This window comes from Phasianus colchicus, chromosome 7 (genome assembly GCF_987193195.1).
Source record: "Phasianus colchicus chromosome 7, bPhaCol1.hap1.1, whole genome shotgun sequence".
NCBI classification, from domain to species: domain Eukaryota; kingdom Metazoa; phylum Chordata; class Aves; order Galliformes; family Phasianidae; genus Phasianus; species Phasianus colchicus.
The window spans coordinates 19,646,160-19,663,446 of NC_143442.1; the positions used below are offsets into that span (position 1 = coordinate 19,646,160).

Here is a 17,287-nt window from a genome sequence, read left to right on the forward strand (position 1 = left end):
AGAATGTAAAATCTTCATAGCATTTACTGTTTACATTCAGTGATTATTCTTGGTCTCTCCTGAAAAACTGGATCTCCCTGTCTTGGCAATAGCAGCAGGATCTGGGTTCAAATTGAGTCATCAGCCACTAGCTGTTAAATGGCCCCAGGTCACCTGGCCAACCTGGGACTCCAGCTGAAAGCTATGAAAAAGCCAGATGCTACACCTGAAGACTTCACATTACCTTGGTAAGAAAATCTTCTAAAGAAAACAAACATGTTTTGCAGGATATTTTCTAATTTGACTACCTCAATTTCTAACCAAGATCCCAATTTCTACCTTATTTTCCCTTTACTGAATGAAAACTAAATCTGTTGAAAGCACATCTCATATTTCTACCTTTTTAAAATATTTTGTACTAAGTTTTGCTGCCTACAAGCCATAAGCAATTATTTACCTTTATTTTTGAAGTCTCTACTCAACTATCTAAACTTTGTAAGGATGCCATACCATATATATGTATAAATAATCTGAGATTAAGTTGATTTAAATATACTTTTCAAACGTAATTTATGCTTCTATAAAATAACTTTTTTGAAGCTTTCTTTATTGAGCACCTTCATATTTGCGTTCTCATTTCAGTTTAACCTGAACTCTGAATTTTCTAGATTGTTCTATCTTAGTTCTGGGGGTGGTAACTCAATATTTTCCCTAAAGTATCGATATACACTTGCACTCTTCAAACAAACAAACGACCAAAAAGAAAACAAACCACAATTTGACTCTTCCTGCTACTCCATCATGGACATTCTACACGATTAGTAAGATGTTTAACCTGCCATCTAAGATTATTATAATAACTAATTACATTAGTTAGTTAAGGTCATTTAAATCTAATAATGTAATTAAAATCTAATTGCATTCCATGTTAAGAGCTTCTTCAGTCTTGTATATGCAAAAATTATTACCAGAAACAAGATTACCTTTTGTCCATCAATCTAATCTCACCTACTTTCAACACATAGAGAAGTGTATTGAGGAGCTCTTATTTTAACCTCACTTTTTCATTCCTTGCAGAGAAATTGTGAATAATTCAGAAACAAAGTTGTACTTCAAAGAAATTTGAAGAGAACAGGATAACATTCGAGCCTCAAAATTTAACGAGATGAGAAAAAAAATAAAAGGAAGAAACCATAATCAAAATAAAAGTATTTCAGTGTCTCAGCACCAGTTGTAAAGTATTCTCTTTTCTCTTCTTTCTGCCCCAGCTCGGGCTTAGATTTCCTTTTAAAGACTTAGAGCCAGTTGCAAAGACTTTTCATTCCTGAAGAGAACTTGAATAGAAGAGATTTTGCAGGTACATTTCTCAAGATTTAAGGTACTGAGATATACATAATTTACTCCACAGCATTCTTCATTGCAACAAAAATAAAACACTGCATACAAGTTTACAGAAGATAATCTGGAAGAGTGAAGAATGCAAACACAATATACGTATTTGTACTGTATTAGAGAACAGGCTGAAATCAACGGGCAGATTACGTGAAGGGATTTCTTCAAGAACTCTGTAATTTAGAAGTTTTCTGAAGCTAAACTGTCTGCAAACAGATCACAGGGTTTTTGTTTCCTGTGTTCCTACTTTTCGTAAGTAACAAGAATTTGATTCAATGCTTTGTAGGCTAAGTTTAGTATTATTTTAAGAAAACAAGATCTTACAAGACGCAGTAATTCCAAGAAGTAAATTTCACAGAAATAGGAAACAGTTAAAGCATAACTACAGTCCTTACACCATCAATCTTAAACACAAATACACAAATGAAACAATGCCAAAGACTCAGTAGCTTTAGAATCTGACATGACAAGAGTTTCTATTTCTACCTCCTCATTAAGAAGTGCTTTCACCTGCTTATATGTGATACCACAGGCATAAGAGCAGAAAATATTACCACCATGAAAAGGAATATTCTTTCCTTAAATTCTGCTAAGGTAATTTTGTCCATACCACTATATTGTTTTAGTAAGAAAACTCATTGCTGAGTGGTCAGGCACATTTCCTTCTCAGTTTTCGAGTATTTTCACCACCAACTAAAGATTTCTTCTTTATAGCAGAAACTTAACAGGCAGGTCAGAAACTATGAAGATAAGTCTTTCCAAGCAGTGTTTACTGTTGCAGTAAAAGCTTTAGGAAAAAAAAAATCACCCAAATGTTGCAAAGTGAAAACAGCTTGACTTTGGAGAGGCTGCACACGATTTCAGAATCAATTGATGCGATAATGTGTTCTTTGACAGTCAGCTTTCTGTTTTACAAAGCAAACGTATAGCTGAAGACTACTATACGATTCCAGCTGCTGGTTTGCAACTGGCACTAAGGAAAAGAGCAGAGCAGCTATTACATACTGGAGCACAAGACGAGCTAAAAATAAAACAGTAGGCAAGAAGCTAGCTGGAAGGTTAAAGTGATAAAAAGCCTGGAAAAGCAAACAGTTGAGAAAGAAAAGGGTATTAATTCAGAGGAATGTGAAAGGGAAGAGAGAGGACTTGATTTGGTAAGATCTATGCATTTTTGATTGTTAATTGAAGTACATATAGAAACACATTAAGGGGTGCTTAAGCAAATTTTTACTGCTTATAGTAGAAATGCAGCAGGGGGATTTTTACTATGCTCTGAAAAGTTACTTGTATCAAGCAGAAAGGAGGAATTAAGAGGTGAAGAATGGGTTCCTCTGAGACAGTGACTCTTTGAAAGCTAAACCACGGAATGTTTATCTACACAGAAAGTATCTTGATAACTTTGCTACAGCCTATATTCTCTTCAATGTGGTTCTTGCAATCCTGATATCTTTAGCTTATTTATGAAAATGCATTAGCTTCAATAGAAGCAAATAACACAGGAAAGTATAAATACACAAGTCACATGCACACACTGAAGAGTATTCTGTAAAGGACAGCTCTACTTAAGGAATTAAAGGGTTCCTGCTCTTACTAAGACTTTATAATAATGCCTGGTTCTAAACCCACTGTTTGTATTTTTTGCAAACTCATATACCATGTATGTGCAAAGCTTAATCATATGACAGCCACTGTAAATTCACACTAAGAAATCAGACAGTAGTTTAAGAACTGTTTCGTGATAGGATTTTAGTGCACTTTATATCTGCAGACATGGAAACCAATTTGTTATCTGGCAGTTACGCAAAACATCAGCAAACTCCACGAACTACAGCCCAGCATGTTTTTCTCTCTAATAACATTTAGGAAGAGAAGAAAGTGAAATAATTTTTTAGAAAATCAGAGTGAAGAAGTGTGAAACTTAAGAATAAACTTAGTTTGTGAGGTTACTTAAAATACTACAATTTTGAATCCGACGAAACTCAAAGGAAAAAAGAATAAAGGTAACTTGTTAAGAATATCAGTAACAGTCTTACACTGAAAAAAGTTTTAACGAAACATTTAGACAGCACACATATTTTTTGTGGGCATTTCTTTCATGTAATTTTAATCCCACTACTGCCAATGTGTAAACAAAGCTACAAAACTGGGACATTACTGAAGGTTTCACTAAACAGTTTTACTTTTCACAGCCACACATTTCTTCCACATAATTTAAACGGTAAAGATGGGATTTTTATGGTTATAGACTGAACCATATAATCTCACTGTTAAAGTTTGGTTAAAGTGCTTTAACTTATTAGAATATTACCAGTTACTCAAAAGCAATTTTCTGGAAGAGAGTTCTATAGATGTTTCTGTCAGCTCTAAATACTTCTCTTAAATGGAATACTCATACAGACTCAAGGTTCTGCAGGCAATTTTACAAGAGGTGATATCATCCAGGTCTGCCATCAAGATTCCACATACTAAGCACTACACATTTTACTTTGTCAAGATGCAACTCTTAAATATTCAAAGCACAAATTAGTTATCTTTACCTTGCTTCTGTTCCTGTCTTGACCATGTTCACAACTGTCCTGTCCACTCTGTGTAAAGTGCAGACTACTACTAGAAACCTGAGGCTCTTTGTGACTGTCTCCAAACCACGAGAAAGGCATGCAAGTGGGAACAGGAGAATCCGAATCTGATGCAGACAGATTGTTGCCAGAATCATCCAACAGTTCTCGAGAACCTCTGAAATAAGTTAAGTTGTTTTTAAGCAAAGCAAAAATGAAAGCCCACAAGAAACAAGTGAACAAAAATATACACCACTCATTTGCATCTGTTTCATAGCACAGTTTATATTAAGAATGAAAACTGAGACTTGCCTTTGAATATCCATGCAAAATAATTTGGGTTATTGGTTAAATTAAGATCCTTTTCAATATTTCACAAAATAACTGAACAGTTCCAAATATTTGATTATTCATACAACATTCTTTTCCTTCCTAAGTAAAATACAGTTTTAGTATTTAAGATAGGGTGTAACCCTATGAGCCACTTTACAATGTAACCTCGCTTTACTATTTCCTCTATGCTACTCTTTTTACTTTAAGTACTTTAAAACTTTTAGTTCCACTTCTTCTTAAGTCATGAGATCAGAAGCTCATCACCATATTCCTATAATAATCTGTACAGAATTTTGCCACTGCTCTATTTGAATATACTTTAAGGTCAAACATTAATGATGATTTCCAAGAAATTCCCTAGCTAAAAATGCTAGGAATGCAGATCATATTACTGAAACAAAAAGAACAAATACCTGCTATCCAGAGAACCTCTTACACTTTCTTTCTCTTGTTTCTTGCCCTTGCCCCCAGATTTCCGTAATCCACTGAAGTGAGAAACACAATTTTCATGTAGTGTTTACATTTACACAGTGCAAAATATTTTTCAGTCAGTTTCAACAGTTATAAAAAGCCAAATTTGTATTGTTACACAGAGCATGATTTTGTAGATTATGCATGCAATTAAGTACTGTCATTTATATTTAAAAAACCATGACCAAATTCTGAAAATTCCTTTAAAAAAATCACATATAACCAAGATAAATACAGAAAATGCCCAAAGAAACTTAATATTCAGTGACTCAACAAAGAACATAATTTTATTGCTATATAAACACGAATGAATCAGCACTACAAGATTTTCTCAACATTTTTTTTTTTTCCAGAGAGTATGATGCTACCCAAAAGCAACACTGAAAGCCATTGATTTCCAAACTATCACAAATCAATCTTACCCAAAATCTGGAAATCGCCTTTTGGACTTCCCTGATGATGTTCCTTCATTTGTTTCTACTGTTTTGTCTTCATTTTTTTTCTCTTCTGTTTTCCATAGAGGGGTGAAAAATAAAAATGTTGTTCTGAAAATACTTGCAAGTTTCAAGTATTCATAATGAAAATGCTTCTAAATAAATAAGATCCTAAAACCTGAGTAACTGTTTACAACATTTAGTTGTCCTTCTACATTTCTCTCCTCATCTTGGGTCAGCAGCTAGTCCAGGCTAGCTATTTGGAACTTGGGCTAAAATGTATGCCTGCTGCTAGCTACAGAAAAAGCACATCTGACCAGTACCCTAGCCAAAACACGGAGAATAGCATTATTAAGATTTTTAAGCATAAGCTAGGACAGAGACAAGTTCTAACGAAAATTATATCATAGAGATATGAAGTAAGGAAAGTAGAACATATCTTGTTCAGGGTGTTAAAAGAAAGAATTTCTCTGAGCTGTATAGTAAAGACAGCAATTATAATCCAGTGATTCTAAAAGACACATCAAGAAGCTTAAATTTGTTATCCGATCCCTTTTTCTTGTAATTTATGAGAAAAAAACAGCCAAATATTTCTATCAAACAATGATTAGTAGTGAGTACAGTGGTCATAGTTCCTTTTGAACAATGCAGCAATTCCCATAATGTTCAAGATCTGTATGTTGCATAAAGACCCGCATCACATCTGGAAAAAAGGCCAATGTTAAATTTTGCTGAGAATTGTAAATCAGTCACATTATGCTGCTTATGGTGCCAGTATTCTGCAGAAATATTTTAGGATCTTTAATGACTATACATAGTCTGTGATGTAGCTCTCCTCTACCTTATATCAAGGCAACTATTTAGACTCTTTAGGTTTGTAGTTTGAGCTGTTATCAACTGCTTAATTGAAACAGCATTTATTCTGTAAATGCTTTTTAGATAGGACTTTAAAAATGTGAAGTTGTCCATCTTTTTTGAAATAACAAAGTATGCTTAGAATGGAACTTTTACTTACAATCTTTGTAAAATACTCTGCCTTCCTTTGTTCATTTAATACCAAAGGCATATGCTATGCAATCACTATTGGTCATCTTAGATGAAGATTAGACCTTTTTCTTGTAACAGTATACATAAAAAATTATGTTTACAGATTGTTCAAACTTGGAATTTAGTTTGAGCAATCCTAATATTTGAAAATTTAATGTAGTGGCAAACTGAAAACACCACATATATTAGTCAAGATTCTTGACTAGTCAAGATCTTTTAAGAATAAAATCTTAAAGTAAGCATTCTAAGATTAAGACGTAAATAAAGAACGTTAGTAGCAAAAGCAATGCAGTGCTCCCATGAAAAAAGAGATAATATTTAAACTGGAAGAGTTTATTAATATCTGCTTAATATTTTCAGGAAATTTAAATACTCAAATATTTCTTACATTTTATTTACACAAAAAAAAACACTACACTGATGTTACTGTTTGATACTATTCTGATAAATATGTACATGAAAACAGACTAAAAAATAAATTCTAATCCTTAGCAGAATGCCTTGAAAATTCTGCTGACATCCATTCAGATCTCAAAGTACCTTAACAAGCATGCTTTAAATGAGCTTTAAATCAAGTTTTCAGACATTTAAAGGACCCCGATCCCAGCATATTTAATGGATATACAAGTGATTTTGCAGGTCTATTGACTATTCTCAAAAGCAACTCTTTTAACACAGACTACATTACTTCAGTAGCGTCTTGGCAAGGGCCAAGAATTTGGCTCCACTTCCAAAGATGCTGTTTGTCATCAATAGACACTCTTCTCAAGGAGGGGGAACTGACTGGCTAGACATTAAATGTAAGCAACAGTAAACAAATTCATGTCTCAGGTAGAGCTGACAAGAGAAAGTTACCATCTTGATGTCCACACTGGAGGTCTTAAACATGACATTATGTGGACAAATGTTCAGTTTTAACTTCCTTCAAGTACTTAAAAAACTTGCAAATTTCTGTGTTTTTTATTTGTTTTGTTCTTACTAATGATCAGATTTTGAGTACCATAAATGGTAATCTCTCCAGTGTAATAACTGCTACTAGTACTTCCTCCTCTTTTCATTCATTTGAAGAACTATGTTCACTTCAGTATATCTAATGGAAACTCAAATAAAACAGAATAAAATGGTCTTGCATACACTCTTGCTAACTTTAGACTTTCCTGAAGAGTTAAGAAATGGGTTTAGAACAAGTAATTAGTAATCACTTTCTTTTCTTACTAAGGGGCTTATTACTCAGTAATAATTAACATCTAAAACCATAGTGATTCCAAAGTATTAAAATAACATAAAATCTTAGGTCTTACCCTTGGCCTCTTTTCCTTTCCCTTTTACTTCTCTTTGCTTAACATTCTTGGTAGACCCTTGAGGAGAATTTGGAGCCATCTCTTCAGGAGTAGGTGAATGAGTGGTGGTTGTGCTATTTTCACTATTTGGTTTGTGTACTGGAGAAGAGTGTGTGGAAGCAGAAGGACTTGACTCTAAAGGACTTTCTGTACTTTGTGTTTGTTCAGGCTTTTCACTCTTTCGTTCTATGTCATCCAAATGAGGCAGAGTTAATTTTTCACTTATTTCTGAGATCTTCGTTAGACATAGAGTAGAAACTTCTCCACTGAGAATAGCATCTTCCGAATCCTCATCCTTCAAGAAATTCAAAAGTCACTTTATAAACGTGATATATAATCATTTAATCTTTCAATTTTTCATTTAATCTTTTGCCATGATTTAAGGATATTCTATGTTATGCACAAACTTGCTCAGTTCAGAAAATTACAAACAGTTACAATTTTAGCTTGATAAGTTGCAGATATCATCTAAATGATATAAAGCTGGTTTTATAGGCTCCTACAACCTTTTGCACATTCAAATCACCTTTATCTAGACAATTTAGAAAGATTCTAGTATATCTTGCCTATTCCAAACCGGTTTTAAAACCCTTTCAAACCAAGTAATTCTCCCTCTGTGACAGGTTCTCTCATATACTAGTTATGTCCCTTTGTATCTACAACTGTTTTCCCCCCTTACATCCTGCACTCACGTGCTTATTCTCATGTTAAAATCTCTGCAAGGTTCTGTGAGCTCACGAACAAGTTGTTTTTGTTTTTTTCTCCTCTTCTCTTTTACTTGCTCCATTAAAGGAGACTAACAGTTGATGCCCAGAATCTGTTTCCATTAGAATTTCACTGGCTATGACACCAATGTGTGGATAAGTACTTAATCATGATACTAGCCAAGATCATAGGCTTGTTATAAAAAAGGGCCATCTTCAGGGAGAACATAAATATGGACCATTTACATCAAAGAAAATTAGAATAGAATCACACTGCGGGCAAACTTTACTGGTTTTCTGTACTGCTAGCAGATGAATGCGTAGAAATAAAAATACAGATAGAGACCTTAAGAGCTATCAGTATTACACTGTTATTTCATAACACCAAATTACATCCTCAAAAAAATTTTATAACTTCTAACTTTCAGCTTTCTCAAATAGAATGAGAATGCTGCTATATATTTTTATGAAAACACAAAGTCAATAAAATCAAATACAGAGTTTGTGAAATTGTAAAACCAACGTTCCCAAGTTTAAATTCAACCAAGACATTTGAAAAAGGGAAGGCTGAAAGTTAAGGGGACACACAAAAAGGGGCACACCACCAAGAGAAGTCCTAGATTCATACAGTTATTACAAATGAAAAGCCATGCTAAGAATAGGTAACCACTGTACAAGTAGAAATGGAAACAGAGAGTTAGGTATTGTTAAATGCACCACTGGGACTCTAAGTTCAGACAGAAGGACAAAAGTTAGATAGGGCCACAAATTGCGCTAGGACATTTTATCGCTACATTTTGTTACAGACATAAGTGATTACATACAGAATAAAATATTTCAGAAAAAGGTTTAGTTTTTGAAGAATATTTCTAATTATTGATAACCTGCTTCAGATGAAGGGATTGCAACACAGATAGGCACGTTCCACAACATACCACTGGTACTATGTCAGAATTTTTCAGTAAAAACAGCATACAGTAAACCTGAATACCTCTTTGCTAACTTCAAATTAACTATGCTACAACAAACTTGCCAGAGATCACATATGTGAGCCTGAATAAGTCTTTTCCGCTTGACACACAGCACAAAAATCTCCTGCTTTGGCACAGTCTGAATGAAGCTTGGACATCACTTCAAATTGAGAATACAAATAAAACTGAATATACGTTCAGGCTTTTGAATGCCTAACTTTCTACTCAGATTGGTACCTGTAGATTCGCAGTCTGTTGTCCAGCCCCAAGAGATTCTTTCAGCTTTGATCGAGAAGGTGGCTGGCGTTTTACTTTCAAAGCAAGCTGAGCTTTTGCTTTGTGGGCACTGGTGTCTAATCTGGGAGTATCCCCAACAAAAGCATCAAAATCTGTAACAAATACATACTTCTTTTAAAGAGTATTAGCATGCAAGTTCTCCAACCCACAATTCAGAAAGAATATTCAGAAGCTAATCAGCAGATGGAATAATTCTGATTTATTAATGTACGACAATACTATTTTTATAATGCTGTAATATTTTATCACAGTGATCAAAAATAACTGACTAATTTGAATTTCAACCCGATTTCTTCAATTTTTTTTATTAAATAAAATCAGTCAGGATATAATTGTATTTATGGCTTGAATACTTAATTTTATTCTCAAACTGATGAGAATTTATGCCACAAATATGCCTTCCTTTGAGATAAAGACCCTTTAAAAAGTACATAAGCATCAACCAAATCTTGTTAAAATATACGTCTCATTTGAAACACTGCCTGATATTTGATAGACTTCTGGGAATAAAATTATTAGAAAATTTAAATCATGAGCTATGGTTTATATAACAACTTTCTACAATCAGCAGAACTGGACTTAAACTGAAATATGTCAACATTTTAGCCTTGCTAATACTATTGGCTTCACTACTAGAGAATACAAGGAAAAGTAAATATAGTCATCTTCCCCCCCTCTCTCTCTCTCCATATTGCACATAGCATTTCGGAAATCCTGAAAATGTTGGAGGACTTCTTATCCAGCAAGATTATGGTGTTGCTTTTTTTTTTTAAATAAAGAAATCACCACACACATATTAACACCCCCTAACTTTTGTTAAGTGCAAATCTAAGATCTAACACTTACTTACCAGAAATTAACATCTCTGAAGAATTTAGTCTTTCCTGTACTGATTCTGTTTCTTTTTCACTCTCTTCTCTCATCTTTGACTGCTCATTATGCTGGCTTAGATTTTGACAACCGTCTTCCAATAAACTCCCACTTCCAAACATATATGGCATCTTCTCATAAACTATTAGTTTATTTTCAAGCTCTGAAATCTGTAAGAATTGAAGTGTAGAAGTGAGACAAATACTCAAGAATACAGATGTTTGATTTTAAATATTACATTGTGTTACCTTTTCCTGATACATTTTCAGCTGTTCTGCATATTTCTGGTCTCTCTCTTCAAGTACCCTTAAATGATCCTCCTCTTTTTTCATAAACTCTATTTCTCTGGTGAAAGAGAACATTCATATCTATGAAACAATAGTATGTAGATATGTAGAAAAATACAGAAAATAAATATGCCCAGTTGCATTTATTAAGAATCTTCCTGTTAGTAAGTACATTGAAAAAAATCAATCTGTACTGTGTCATAGATTCATTAATTTCATAGTGTCACAAAGTGACACATATAGTTGTGTATACAATATTTACTGTATTCACAGAATAAATCACTTATGACACTAATTCACTCTGGACTGAAAAAGAGACACTTTATTTTAAAAACTGGCAAACAAATTGCACATCAAATATATGCAGAACTCTAATAATTGGATCTTACTTCCACAAACATATACACATGCAGTATACTACAGCATTTTCCTTCCAAAAGCTATGGTAGATTTTTTTTGAAGAGAAGTAAATAACATTTTAATTTTCTACTTGGTTTCTCCTAAAGAAATTGCAATGATAGGTTACACACAAAAAAAATATAATGATTACCAAAAGGAAATAGAAATAAAAGGTAGACTCAAAAGCAGCAACAAAACTTTTGAAAAACCTTTTCAGAAGTTGAATGAAGGTATGGAAGAATTGAGCATGCATAGCCCTCTGCCAAATGACAAAAAGTGTGTTAAGCAAATCAGCCCTTTACATATTTTGTTGGTTTTTTCTCATGATGTACAAAATACGCAAGAAAGGAAGAGAGACCTACTTACTTTTGTTGGTAATCTTTGAGCAGTTTCTTGGCCTTGTTGTATTTCTTTTCAAGGGCATCACATTGTTCTTGAGTTTCTTTAAGATGCTCGTTTACTGTTTTGCACAAACTCTGTGCTTCTAACCAGTAGGTCTCCAACTTCTTTATTTTCTCTTTGCTTTCCTCTAAGTTTTGCTGAAGTTGGGCTCTATTTAATTTCCATTCATTTTTTTCTGCTTCAACAACTTCTAACTGAAAAGATTAAGAATTAATAAAGTAAACTAAACTAAAAGATGAAACAAAAAGTACATGTTTAGTAGAAAACAGCTAGTAACAACTTATCAATAATATCAAAACAAGACACAGAACTTTTAAAGAAATCGTATCAACTCCTCCAAACCTTGCTAATCCAAGTAAGTTCTAGAACTCAACTCTCAGGTGCCTTTTACTTTCTCATTAGTATTGCTTCCTTTTAAAAGAGTTAAAATTAGTAAAATCTTTGCTGTTATTTATGTTGACTTGTTAAATAACTCGCCATCTCCTAACATCCTTGGAGAACCTATTTTGACATAGTTGCAATCCAGCATTTACTTACTGCTAAATTTTCAATTTGCCTTAGATTACATACCTATAAATGGTATTGAAGGAGGTATCTTACCTAACAAACTCCTTAAACAATTAGCTATCCAATTAATTTTTAATGGCATTTAATACCAAGCATCACCGATTTCTTACTCTTTGTAGCAATCAATATGGCATTCTCAATGGTGGGAGTTACAATTTCCCCTCCAAAATGCTTTTCGACAGTGAATGTTCTTGTATGTATTTGAAACAGTATAAAGACAAGCTTCCCGTGCTGCTACTTTGTTACCAACAGCTTGTTTAATAGAGCTAATAAGAACGGTAGATCTTCCCCGCCACTTTAATAAGACCAGGTCATCTTAACAAAGTATTATATATCCCTGGATTGATAACTAACAAGAAAAGTAAGCAATCCCTCAACAAAGGAAAGAAACAAGCCCCCTTCTGCTTAACAGCAGTCATAGAACTGAATATTAATCCATGTGAAGTTTTCTGGGCCTGGCCACCTTCTTCGGGGATATTATTTGCACTATGGAAACTGCTGCTTGTGAAATCAGTTAAGACCACCTCCTGATGGAATAGAGATGTCGAAAGGATGAAACATTTACTGAATTAAAAAAATAAAAATGAGGCAAAAGAGTTGTACTAATACCAACATTTTAAACAGCTTTTTAGCAAAACAGTGGGCTAAACATCAGGAATACTGCAAGAAGGAATACCATCAGAAAGTTAAATCAGAATTATCATAAGAACACCAAGTTTCAGCTGCTGTGACTCTCTACACCTAGAGCTCTAAACTTTTACAAAGTGCAGGAAAAACTCCAGTATATACTATTATTCAAATTATTGCAATCTGAAGCTTTATCTTTGCCCTGTCTCCTGCCATCCTCCTCCAATGGCATAGTGTGACTATGACTATCTACTATGCTAGAGCACACATTTCTTGTCAAGAAAACATTGAAGGGTAATGAAATAAAAGCAGCTGCTCACCTATAGCAAGTATTTCTAGAAAAAGACCATGCACAGATCTCCATCAATGAAAAAAGTGGCAAAAAGAAAAAGAAACCTGTTCTCAGATAACCCAGAAGCGTTGAACAAATCCTCACTAGAAAAACAAACAAACAAACAAAAGAAACCCTCTCTACTCAAAGGTGGTCAGAAATGTGGGAGAGGTTAAGATGGGAAAGAAGGTAACAGAAATAACTTTCTGGTAACAGAAAGTCTGGCACTAACCACTATCTACAAACGCCAGATCCATACTCAAAGAACAGGTTCTCTGCACTGAAAATATTCTCTTGCTTGGTTGCAATCTTGCTTCATGGAGAGTCAGCTAAATTCAGTTTGATGGTAAGCAGCAATACTGAAGCATTCATTTTAAAATAGCACTTTTCCCAGCCCCTATTTGAGGACAGATCTTCAGAAATACCTGTCTTGCTTAACACAGTACACACAGCCTGAGGCCTAAAACAGATTGCTGTCCCTTGCATTCAGCATAATCTTGGTAAAATTCGCTGCTAGAAACAGAAATTAAAAAACAAACAAACAACAAAACAACTCAGTCACAATTCTTTGAACACTTACCTTCTCCTTCAGTTGATTCACTTCAGCTACTGTTACTGCATGTTTTAACTGCAGCTGAAACAAACAAATAGAATTTTGCAGGAGCACACAGGAAATGATACATGAAATGCAAGCTTTAATTATTTGTCTGATCTCCCTCACATGAAGTCAGCTTATTTCTTTGTCAACTACAGAAGAAATAATTAGGAACTTAAAAAAAGAAGTTAAACTATATCATCACCTATGGTATTGAAAAAATGTTGAGCTTTTAACATTTAGATAAGTGAGGAGGTTAAGATAACATTTCAATGATCTAGGAAAATGAGAAGGCAATAATGCAGTTATGACAACAGCTTGTACACAGAATCAAGTAAAAATGTAACAATATCTTTTTTTTTTTTTTTTTTAACTTATCAGCACTGACAAATAAATACACAAGGTTTGATTTGAAAGTAAGCTTTATACTTCAGAACAGAAATCTTCAGAGGATAGTTACAGATAGAAGGCTACATCTGAACCAAATGTAAAAATTACTTTTAACGTGACAAGGAAACAGCATGCATATGAGTGTAAAGGTTTTTTCTGACAATTGGCAGTTATTTCTTATATTTAACTCTCCATCTATTACCCTGGGGGACCTTTTTACTTTTTAGTAAGGCATAACATACTGAGTATTAAAATAGATGTCTCCATAACTTAAAATCCATAACTGAAATTATGTTAATAACAGCTTGGTAACGATTCTAGCTGGAAATTCAACAGCACCCCAAGTAAATATGACACTTTTAAAGATGCCATACATAGCAGTGGTGCCTCTCGCAGAGAAGATGTAAATGCTCTCTATTTGAATTTTCAAACTACTGATCACTTTCTCAATATCGGAATTATCCGGAAAACAAACGTGAGAAGGTCTGCAAATATCTTTTATAAAAATAAGTATGTACAAATAGCCTCTGAAAGTGCCAAGCTGGGATCAGACAGCTTTTTTGCAGTGTATTTTTCTTCTCCTGAGTAAAAATCACAAGTACTTAAAGCTACCAAAAAAACACAGGCCCCTATATGCCAAGCACTGCACTACTTAAATCCCAGAATATAATCCACAGGCCTGAATAAGGCCAATAAACTCTTTAATAACCCATTGGGAAAAAGGAACCCAATTTTCCAATTGTGTCAAGTAGGGAATCACATAATGGAACCTCCTACTGGTTCATAAGTAAGTTCTTTATTTCCAACCTTTCCCCTTCTCAACAAAATGCAACTAAAAAAAAAAAAAAAAAAAAAAAAAAGCAACAGAGGGAACAACTTGGAAAAATCCTCTAAACCTCTCCAGAATCAGCTACTTCTATTTTCTATTTTACACAGACCTCATCAACTTCAGCAACCCTCAGAATGTGGGTCTTTGTTTAAAGGGACATCTATAAGGGAAATTTACTGCTGCCAGCGGGAAAATAAACTCAAAACCACAATGATGGGGACATGAAAACATATAATATTCAGATTCTCCCTAGTACATCATGAAGAATAGTAAAAAAACTGCTACTACTATACCTCTTTAAATTTAAGAAGAGATTGTGCTGAATCCATATCCAGTGGTAAACTGATATCTTCATTTTCAGGAAGATCAAAAACTTCCACAGATTTTTCACGTAAATGTGATTCATATGTATCATCATCATCATCATACTCATCATCCTGAAAAAAAAAAAAAAAGACAAAGATGATTAAGGGCCTGAGAGCAACTCCCACACGAGGAAAGGCTAAGAAACCTGGGTCTGTTCAGTCCAATAAGCAAACGGCAGCTAGGCTTCCCACCAAACAAGGGGTGATGGGCAGAAACCAGAACACACGAAGTTCCACACTAACACAAGGAAGATCTTCTTTACTGTCAGAGGGATGGAGCACTGGAGCAGGCTGCCCAGAGAAGTTGTGGAGTCTCCCTCTCTGGAGATATACAGGATCCATCTGGATACCTACCTGTGTGACCTGCTGTAGAGAACCAGCTTTAGCAGGGGGTTGGACTTGATCTTCAGAGGTCCCTTTCAACTCCTGCAATTCTGTGATTAACGCAAAGAACTGCAAAACTTCTTAACTAGTTACTAATCCTTTTTTAGTTTCTTCTATGTGTGATAACTTTTAAAGGAGGTTTGCAAATATTTTCATCAAAATTCCTCAAAAGAGAGTTAAGTAAGCCATGGACAACAAAATCCACAACTCGTGTTTATAAATATCTTTTGGATTATTGGTGAATATAGCAAGTAGTTACAACTGCATACTTTGATAAAGGTTGTGTATTAATTTTGTATTTTCTCTTTTAATCAGCTTGCCTGTTTTATCTTTTTTTTTTCTTTGCTTCAATTTGATTCAAAAAACATTCATCCTATTTGCAAAAGTAATGGCGTGCTTTAAACATCTGTGTGTGTGTATGATGTTTTACCTGCTCTGTATCATCATGAACGTAGTGTTGCTCATACAGACATCGCTCCTGCTCTAAAGTCTCACTAATGAGGCGGGCTACTTCACTCTGAGTCCCTGGCTTCTCTCTGCCAATCAGAAACCTACAAAAGAAAAACAAATTACTTTGCAGCAAAAACTTAAGAGATATTTAAGTGGTTAGTTTGTCATACTATTGCCCTCAGCAAATTTTCTGTAAATTTTTCAAGCTATAGTTTTGTATTCTCCATTAATGAAAAACTACATTTAAATAGAAGGTATTACCTGATAGAAAACAACACATACCTCACTGTGCCTTTGGTGTTTTTGAGTACAGTGGCTGCAAAGAACTGAGTAACTCCCACTAGACTTATGCCATCAACTTCCACAATCTGATCATTTACTTGAATTCTGCAAAAATAAATACTTTAGACATCAGTTCAACAAAAATATTTGACTAGATACATTACTGACATGATAAATATCACTTAAAACTCCCTACTACCTATAATAAGAAATTTTGAGTACCAAGCATTCCATTCCTTAAAACTAATCTCCTGATCCTCAATTACTATGCTGATCAGCAATTAAAAACTATACATAGTGTTTGCCTTGATATTTTTATACTATTCACACACTGAATGGATTCTGGATCACCAGCTTGATTTTGTAGCACTTTTACATGTGGACATTTTCTAAAATTTTCTCAGACATCCTGTAAGAAAACCTAAGCTCCTTTTGAAAAATGTCCTATATTAAGTAAAATAACTGCATTTTTTAAATTTAACACAAACCAGCAATGTAATATTTATTCACTTGAAGTCATCCTTGTAGCTTTATTCACAGTATTTGGCTTATCAGATGAAAATGACTGGAATCAGTCAGAAATGTGCAAAAACCGTAATCAATTCAGTGGAAAACTCACCGTCCATCTTTCTGAGCAGCTCCACCATCTGTTATTGTTTTTACAAAAATGCCCAGTTTTTCCAGCCCCTGATCAGCACCAACTCCCATTCCAATAATACTGATGCCCAGACCGCTGTCACCTAAGAGATTAAATTATTTAATATTAGCCAGATAATAGATGATACAACACTAAGCACTAGTGAGAGGTTTTGAAGTGTTTCAAGTCATTCCAAAAGATAAAAACATGTACACATTTTATAAATACATATTTAATGTATAAATATATAATGCATTCATTTTGGTTTTTTTTTCAAGTCCAGATACTACTGAAATCTTTTTTTGTTTTGTAGTTATGACTTCCTGTTAGATTCAAAGTTTCATGGAAC

General features: G+C 34.1%; 1 protein-coding gene across 11 annotated transcripts in view; it reads right to left on the reverse strand.

Moving 5' to 3' along the window:
* The window catches only part of LOC116232851 (neurabin-2-like), a 113,194-nt gene that overhangs the window by 8,993 nt on the left and 86,914 nt on the right, over positions 1–17,287 (reverse strand). For all 11 annotated transcript variants that reach the window (XR_016468267.1, XM_090144024.1, XM_090144023.1 and 8 more), the window contains 13 exons: positions 16,921–17,041; positions 16,302–16,406; positions 16,000–16,120; positions 15,114–15,257; positions 13,587–13,640; positions 11,446–11,675; positions 10,642–10,738; positions 10,374–10,563; positions 9,464–9,615; positions 7,513–7,846; positions 5,153–5,237; positions 4,673–4,744; positions 3,909–4,104 (listed from right to left, as the gene is read on the reverse strand). Coding sequence is in view for 10 of the 11 variants with exons in the window: in XM_090144024.1 (XP_090000150.1) it covers positions 3,909–4,104; positions 4,673–4,744; positions 5,153–5,237; positions 7,513–7,846; positions 9,464–9,615; positions 10,374–10,563; positions 10,642–10,738; positions 11,446–11,675; positions 13,587–13,640; positions 15,114–15,257; positions 16,000–16,120; positions 16,302–16,406; positions 16,921–17,041 (1,901 nt within the window). In the remaining variant the exon portion in view is untranslated. The remainder of the gene's footprint in view (positions 1–3,908; positions 4,105–4,672; positions 4,745–5,152; positions 5,238–7,512; positions 7,847–9,463; positions 9,616–10,373; positions 10,564–10,641; positions 10,739–11,445; positions 11,676–13,586; positions 13,641–15,113; positions 15,258–15,999; positions 16,121–16,301; positions 16,407–16,920; positions 17,042–17,287) is intronic.